Below are 7,639 nucleotides of genomic sequence, written 5' to 3'. Positions count from 1 at the left end.
CTTCAGTCCCACGAGGCTGGACCGGGCCGGCAACAAGCCCTAAAGCCCCAGCTTTGGATCACGCTATCACTCTGCCCCCCCCCCCCCCGCCCCCCGGGCCTCTCTCCAAACCCCCTGGACATGAAATTCTCGGAAAGGTCAGGGTCTGTGTATCTGGCCCAGCCCAGCCCTGCCTCTTCCTGCAGGGATTCTGGAAGAAGGGATGAAACCCAGCTAGGACCCCCAGCCTGCCAGGGGCAGAACCGAGGGCTGCTCCGAGCCTTCTGAGACGCTATTTCCAACTCGTGCCTCCTGCCCCTCCCCCGTGGCCCAGCTGGGAGAAATGAACATGACCCGAACCTATCCTTTGGAGAAAGTGCTAACGGCTTTCTTCTTGGTTGGAGGTGGACTCCTTGCGCCTGTTATCAGGCGGTGGGGCTGCCGCTATCTTTACTTGGGAGTTTAATACGGTGTAAAGAGGGGGTAGGAATGCCAAGTTGACAAGGGGTGGGCTGTGGACGCGCGTCAACTTGGAAGCCGAACCTCATTTCCAGAACTTCCCGTTACTTTCTGGTTCGGGTCGGCCAGTCAGACGAATCCTGGAGGGCATGTGGGTGGAGGTGGTGAGGCGGTGTGGGCGTCCGCCGACCTGGGTCAGGCTGGTGGCAGGAGAGGCCAGCGCGCTGCCGGCTGGACGCTGTGGCTCCCGCGGGTCCCCTTCCCCGGCCGCCCGTCCCGGGGCCCCGGGCTCGGCACAACGCGCAGAGCCGCCGAGACACTGGCGTGCGCGGTCACGGCGGGGACACCCGCGCCGGCACGAGCCGGTGAGCGGCGGGAAGGCGCCCCGGCGCTGGCGCGCGGAAGGCGGCGGCGGCCCCTCCCCACCCTCCCGCCCTCAGCCTGCCGGCCGGAAGAGGAAGCGGGCCGGCGCCCACGTCCGGGGCGAGAGGAGGCGTGGCCGGCGCGCGCCCGCCCCCGACAGTGTGCCCGCAGTCCATTCCGCATCCGTCCGTCAGTTCGTGTGTCCGACCGTCCGTCGTCCCTGAGCGCGCGGCCGCGGCAGGTGCAAGGGGGGGGCTGCTCCCGCGTCCGTGCGCGCCCCACTGCCCCGCCCAGGATGCGAGCCAGGGCGGGGGTCGGGGTCCGGGATTCCGGGCGGGGCGGGGCGGGGCGGGTGATGGGGGAGGTCGGGGGCCGGGTTCCTGGGGGGGTGGGGGCTGGGGGCCGGGATTCAGGGGCACGGGGACACCGCCGGGGCTGCCCTCCGCCCGGGCCTCGGTTTCCCCAGCCACTCTGCAAGACGACCTGGGGCGGCTGCATGGAGTACGCCGGGGCCCCGATGCCCCCAACTCGGCCCCTTGGGACGGTTGGCATCGGTGGCTGCGGTTTCTTTGCGCAACCCAGCAGCCTGACTTTCCTGCTGCCTGGCATCGGGGAGAGGGCGCACTGAGGGGCCCTTAGCCAGGCGGGCAGGCACTCCCTTTAGGGTGCTTGCTAGCTGTTAGTGGGTCGGGGGCATGGTGAGGGCTGGGGAACTCCGTTTCCCCCCCCCGGTCCAGGATAGGTATCTGGCTCTGGGGTACCCAGAGGTGCCCTCATGCAGACCTGCCACACTCTCAGCCAGGCGGGATTGGAGCGGCCCCCACCATGGGCTGGGGAGCAGGAGGGAGCTGCACCCCGCGCCCACCCATCCGCCAACAGCCCTTGTCAGAGCCCCGTGTGATCACCGTGGTCTTCCTCGGCCTCCTGCTGGATCTCCTGGCCTTCACTCTGCTGTTGCCTCTGCTGCCAGGGCTGCTGGAGAGCCATGGCCGTGCCCACGTGAGCCCTCCCCCATGTCTGGAGGCCCCCCGACTCCCACGATGGCTGCCCACTGCCCCAAAGCCCATCAGGGACTCCCCCAACCCCTGTCACACTTCCTTGCTCCCCAGGATCCCCTCTATGGCTCCTGGCAACGAGGCGTGGACTGGTTTGCCACAGCCATCAGGATGCCAGCGGAGAAGAGGTACAACAGTGTCCTGTTTGGAGGTACGGCCCCAAGTCCCACGCTGGGGTCCTTGTCCCCACTTTCCTGCTGCTGGGCACTGTCTGCCCCCTTCCCGTGTGCAGTGTCCACTCCTGGTGGGGCCCACCCAGCATCACCAGACCCATGAGGGCAGACCGAGTCGTGTAACCCAAACGTCTGTCTCTTTCAGGTCTGATAGGCTCAGTCTTCTCCTTCCTGCAGTTCCTCTTGGCACCAGTCACGGGGGCGGTCTCAGACTGTCTCGGGAGGCGCCCGGTGATGCTGCTGTCCCTGGTACGGGTGCCCACCTCTCACCCACCCGGCAGCGGCCCTCGCTGCCCCCTGGGTGTGCTGCTTTGGGTGCTGACTCCTGTGGCTAAGGCAGGCTTTCCCAGAGCCACTCCCTGTCTGCGGGGGGACATCGGGAACACAGACGGACCTTGAGTGCTCCAGAACAGACAGGGCCGGGTCCCAGCGGTGTTACCTGGGTTTGTCAGCCCAACTCTGGGCCCCTCCTGGCCTCAAGTGACCACACCTGCCCCGGGGACAGGCAGGTCTGGCCACCTCGTATGCCGTGTGGGCGGCCTCAAAGAGCTTCGCCGCCTTCCTGGCCTCCAGGGTGATTGGGGGCATCAGCAAGGGAAACGTCAGCCTCTCCACAGCCATCGTAGCCGACCTGGGCTCACCGTCCGCCCGCAGCCGAGGCATGGTGCGTGCGCACTACGGGGCGAGGAGGCTGGGATTCCTTGCCTGGGGTCTCCCGTCCCGGCTCAGGCGGCCTTCTCCCCAGGCAGTCATTGGAGTGGCCTTCTCGCTGGCCTTCACGCTGGGCCCCATGCTTGGCGCCTTCCTGCCAGCGGAGATGGTGCCCTGGCTCGCTTTGCTCTTTGCTGCCTCCGACCTGTTGTTTATTTTCTGCTTCCTGCCGGAGACGCTGCCTGCGGAGAAGCGGGTAAGGTGGGTCCCAGAACCTGCTGCCGAGCCCCAGGGCAGGGGCTCAGTTCTGTGGGCACGTGGGGCTGGCCAAGAATGCTGGGCTGGCCTCTCCTTCTGCACAGGGGCTCTTGGGGCCACAGTGCCTCCGGGGACCCCTGCCTCTTGGGCCGGGCATCTGGACCAGAGGCCAGGCCAGGTTCAGGTCGTGGCCCTCCCCAGCTGCCTGGCCGGCCTCTCCAGTCCCACCCCCTCCCCAGGCATCCTCTATCGGCCCGGGGTTCCAGGCCGCGGCAGACCTGCTCAGCCCCGTGGCCCTGCTCCGTTTCTCGGCCGTGGCCCGTGGCCAGGACCCACCCGCCGGAGACGGTAAGAAGGCACCCCCATCACGAGTGCAGGACTGTCGCGTCTTCGGGCTGCTGGCCCCTACAGCCGCTCTCCGTGCTCCCCAGGGATCCGTCACCTTCGCCGCCTGGGCCTGGTGTACTTCCTCTACCTCTTCCTGTTCTCGGGTCTCGAGTTCACCCTGAGCTTCCTCGCTCATCAGCGCTTCCAGTTCAGCAGGTAGCGGCCCCAGCCTGTCTTCCCCGCTTCAGTGACGCCCACCCTGGCCCGTCCCTGGGGCAGGCGCTGGCTGAGGCCCAGGAGAAGCTGTGGGCTCCCAGGCTCCGGCGTGGCTGGCGGGAGCAGGGCGGTCAGACCAAGGCACTAACGGCTCCCCCGCTCCCAGCCTGCAGCAAGGAAAGATGTTTTTCTTCATCGGCCTCACCATGGCCACCGTGCAGGGCGCCTACGCCCGGAAGATCAGCCCTGGCAGCGAGATTGCAGCGGTGAAGCGGGTACGAGGCTCCCCCGGGCGAGTGGGGGGCAGGCCCTGTCGCGAGTCCCGCTGGAAGCGGCAGGGGTGGGTCCTGAGTGCTGCCATGCCCCCCGCTCCCCGCCACAGGCCATCTTGCTGCTGGTGCCTGCCTTCCTCCTCATTGGCTGGGGGCTCACGCTGCCCGCGCTGGGCCTGGGGCTGCTGCTCTACTCCTTCGGTGAGGGGGTCCTCCCGGGGCCAGGGTGGGAACGGTAGGGAGCCGGTGGCCAGGGATCCCGGGTCACAGCCCTCCAGGCATCACCTGGAGGCTGCCTGCCACCTTCCTGGTGTCCCCTGGCAGCCGCTGCCGTCGTGGTGCCCTGCTTGTCCTCCGTGGTCGCTGACTATGGTAAGGAGCCTTTCTTTGCCCGAGGCCCCCCAGGTGGGAGGAGACCAGCAAGCACCTCACGGCTTCCTCCCCCCCTCCCCCAAAGGCTTGCCCAGGCAGAAGGGCACGATCATGGGCACACTTCGGAGCCTGGGCGCCCTGGCCAGGGCAGTGGGACCCATGGTGGCCGCCTCAGGTAAGGGCCCTGGGATAGCATTCCAGGCACGCTTGTGCCCCTGGGAGGCAAGGCCAGGGGGAGGCCACGCGGCCCTGCCATCCGCCTTCCCCTGCCGCCCCGTCGGTTCCTGCCGTGGTCCTGCCATCCCCGGGGTGGAGGCGCAGCGGGGAGGGAGGGCCCGCGTCACCTCTCGGGCTGTCTCTCCACAGTGTACTGGCTGGCCGGGGCCAGGGTCTGCTTCACGGTGTGCTCAGGCCTCTTCCTGCTCCCTTTCCTGCTCCTGCGCAACCTGAGGCCTCCAGCCCGCATGGCACCCAAGGCCGAGTAGTGGAGCTAGCCCCGCCCCAAGCTGGGGGAGGCGGCGGGGGGAAGGGAACGGGACCTCTCGCCTCCCCCTGGGGCCCAGCCCTGGCCCCTGCCAGACACTCCAGCAGCTCCGTGGTACGCGCCTGGGCAGTCCTGCCCGTCGTGCTGGGAGCAGGGACTCCCCAACACCTTTCAGGTTTTGTGTTCACTTTTCTCTCAGACACACGGTGTCAGCCAAGCCTCCAAATGACAAAATAAAGCAGCTATTTTATACCAAGTGCCTTTCGCCAGCACACGGCTGTGCCTCACTACCCCCCACCTGGGAGACCCCCCGAGCACCAGAAGCTCTTACACCTGCACTGAGCAGAAAAGGCCAAGGCTCGTCCGGGGCCCGTGACCATTCTGCACAACAGGGAGGACGCAAAGGGTGACACGGGGCCCGCCACGATGGGAGCCCGCACTGGCTAGGGCCTACGTGAGCTGTGCCCTGCACCCTGGCCACCCAGGGAGGAGGGAGCCCTGTGCTGGGCTCGTCCCATCACCATCCCACCCCTGCGCATCTGTTCGGACTGTAGGGGCGTCAGGCTCTGGGGCGCAAGAGCAGGCTGGCGCCCCGGGCAAGACGATCCTGGGTTCTAGGGGCCTTCCTGGTGCAGAGCAACAGTGTCCAATCAAGAAATAAACACTTGGGATCTCAAGACAGACTTCTGGAAGTCCTATCTTGAACAAAGGGGGAAAAAAATGCCAAACTGCTTCCGAAATTTAGACAAGGAAACTGCCTAAAGAATTTTATTTGTGAGTAAAACACGTTACAGTGGAGGACAGAGGACCCATCCTCCCAAGCCTGTATCCATATATGCGACTAGACTTCATGTTGTAATACAAAGAGTTAAAATAAACTACAAAAGTGAAATAAAAGTCATTGCATGTGAGGGACAAAAGGAAGGGGTAAAGAGTCCGGGGTCAACTGAAGTACGGGCTGAGGGCTCAGCGCCTGGACGCCACCATGGCAACAAAGTGACACACAGGAGAAAAGCAAGTCGCCAGCAAGCTCAAAGCAGTGGTCAGCGCCATGCAGCCAGCCTCAGGTCCTGCCTTGGTGTCAGGAGCGTGGGTCCGCCCGGGGAGGAGGCCTGCCGGTGCCTGGTCAGGCTGGCACCGGGGCAGCTCCTGGAATGGGTCACTCACTAGTCCCGCTAAGCAGCTTCATGTGGTTTCTCAGGGGTCTGAGTTAAGTGAAACTTCACGATGCCGAACAAGGAGAGCAAGTCACGGCTCATAAGTGGCTGGTACAAGCAGTGAGGGAGGGACCACTGCGTCTTGTACCTTGCGCCTTTTACCAAAACCAGGGGGTCTTCGAGGCAGAGTTAAAGGTAAGAGAAGACCCCTTCTCGGTCCAAAACGTCCCCCAGACGAGTGAGCAGAGAAGAAACTTACTAAAAAGTGGCCTGTTCACGGTAAAAAACGTAGGGTAAATTGCAAACCTGCTGAAAAAAAAATTCTAGAAAGGACCCTTCCCCTGTCTTGACGTGTCTTCCCCATGACAGGAACCCAGAGACCCCAGTGAGTGAGAAATGGGGAGCCCCTGAACCTGTTTCTGGCCTCAGGTAATCAGACCACACATAGCTTGTGCTGGGCAGACACAGGTCCCCTTTGCTGTTGGGGTTTCCGGCTCAGCCCAAACCCGCCTCTCAAAGGCTGTTGTTATGCCCTGGGCCGTTGGTGGGCACGTGAGTGTTTTCACAGGACTGAGGCTTTGTGTCCACAGAGTGAGATCACTCACCCAGCAGGGAACGCCAGCAGGAAACTACAAGTCTGATTCAGTCACCTGAGACCTGGGGGCGAAGGGGAGCCTAGCACACAGCACGGGTCACCTCACAACAGAAGGAGAGAGCGGTCAAGGCCAGAGCCGGCAGGGCCTCCGACCGTCTGGCCAGGACCAGGACTTCTCACCGCCAGGGGAGAGGGTGTCACCAAGGGGCAGACGGATGGGAGGGACGTGGATTCGTCTCCCCCAGAACCTGAGGCTGCGGGCCGGGGAGGAGGGGGGGGGACCGCTGCGCACACACGCAAGGCGAGCACCGGTGGACGTGGGGGTCTGGTCAGGCCGGGAGGGGAGCTCTAGCTACATGGAGGGCTGGGCTTTTTGCATTCACTACACGGGAAGACAGGACACGAGACGCGATCGGGGACGGTCTGGTGGCGTCAGCTGGTGCAGGACGGGGTCTTCAGGAGTCACTCCTCTTCTTGCTCTTCTTCAGAAAGGAGGGGGTGCGGAATTTCTTCTTCTTTTTGGAAGGGGACTTGCCCGGAGACCCGTCGCTGCCAGGGTCCTCGGCAGCTGGGGAGGCGGCCTCTTCAGCCGCCCGGGTGGAGGCTGGCTCAGGGCTGGCCACCAAGGGGGACCTGGTGGGGCTGGGGGGCTCGCGGGCCTCACAGAGCCCCTCCTCCTCTTCCTCCTCCTCCTCCTCCTCCTCCAATGTCGGGAAGCCGAGCGCTTCTGAAGGCTCATCAGGGGACAGGTCGGGGAGAGTCGGCTTGAAGGTGGCAGCGTCACTGTCCTCTCTGGAGGCGGGCTCCTGCGGCAGGTCTGGCGGGTGGGGTAGGAGAGACAGGGCTGGAGAATGGCTGCCAGACCTCGGCAGGGCAGCCCCGAGGGGGGAGGGGGCAGCGCCCCGCACGGAGCCCACCTGGACGCAGGGGCTTCTACCGACACCCGACTGACACTTTAAGTGAGGTGTGCTCTACTTCAGGGCCAGGGGGAGCTCAGAGAACAAGACGTAGGCACAATCTCAGGGCTGTTTTCAGCTCCTCCTCGCGGACAGGGCGCTCACGGACAGGGCCTCGGTCCCCGGTCAGAGAGAGCGAGGTGGGCAAGCCGGGAGCATTTCAGCAGGACAGTGCTCTGCGTTAGCACTTGAACAGAAGTTTATTCTAGAACCCTAAGGGCACATTATCAGTAGTCCTGAAATTAAGCCTCAATTTCAGCCCACAACACCTGGTCTCCCGCAAGAAGAAAACCACAGAAAATCATGGTTAACTCCAGACCCC

General features: G+C 64.5%; 2 protein-coding genes across 16 annotated transcripts in view; one reads left to right on the top strand and one right to left on the bottom strand.

Annotated features, from left to right (window-relative positions):
* Window positions 1-933: 933 nt before the first annotated feature.
* SLC75A1 (solute carrier family 75 member 1) lies at window positions 934-5,290 on the top strand. Of its 11 annotated transcripts, none has more exons than XM_060655531.3 (12): window positions 934-1,042; window positions 1,604-1,800; window positions 1,911-2,007; window positions 2,175-2,278; window positions 2,535-2,693; window positions 2,775-2,936; window positions 3,178-3,286; window positions 3,370-3,481; window positions 3,648-3,756; window positions 3,864-3,954; window positions 4,150-4,300; window positions 4,492-5,290. In XM_060655531.3, the coding sequence occupies exons 2-12, from the start codon at window positions 1,627-1,629 to the stop codon at window positions 4,844-4,846; spliced, it is 1,623 nt and encodes a 540-aa protein (XP_060511514.3). In that variant the 5' UTR covers window positions 934-1,042; window positions 1,604-1,626; the 3' UTR covers window positions 4,847-5,290. The 11 variants fall into 11 exon arrangements, with proteins under 11 accessions (XP_060511514.3, XP_060511512.3, XP_060511513.3 ...); XM_060655529.3 differs by having other exon boundaries at window positions 944-1,042; window positions 1,539-1,800; XM_060655530.3 differs by having other exon boundaries at window positions 945-1,042; window positions 1,600-1,800.
* A 59-nt stretch (window positions 5,291-5,349) lies between these two features.
* The window catches only part of ADD1 (adducin 1), an 89,046-nt gene continuing 86,756 nt past the window's right edge, over window positions 5,350-7,639 (bottom strand). For 4 of the 5 annotated variants that reach the window (XM_078446347.2, XM_078446348.2, XM_078446349.2 and 1 more), the window contains one exon: window positions 5,350-7,178. In XM_078446347.2, coding sequence (XP_078302473.2) covers window positions 6,817-7,178 — 362 coding nt within the window. In that variant the 3' untranslated portion in view covers window positions 5,350-6,816. The remainder of the gene's footprint in view (window positions 7,179-7,639) is intronic. The other variant, XM_078446351.2, reaches the window with a different exon arrangement.

The sequence above is a fragment of the Panthera onca genome, chromosome B1 (genome assembly GCF_046562875.1).
Source record: "Panthera onca isolate mPanOnc1 chromosome B1, mPanOnc1 haplotype 2, whole genome shotgun sequence".
Taxonomy (NCBI): Eukaryota; Metazoa; Chordata; class Mammalia; order Carnivora; family Felidae; genus Panthera; species Panthera onca.
The sequence above is the reverse complement of the archived record's forward strand: the minus strand, read 5'-3'. Positions and strand labels throughout refer to the sequence as shown.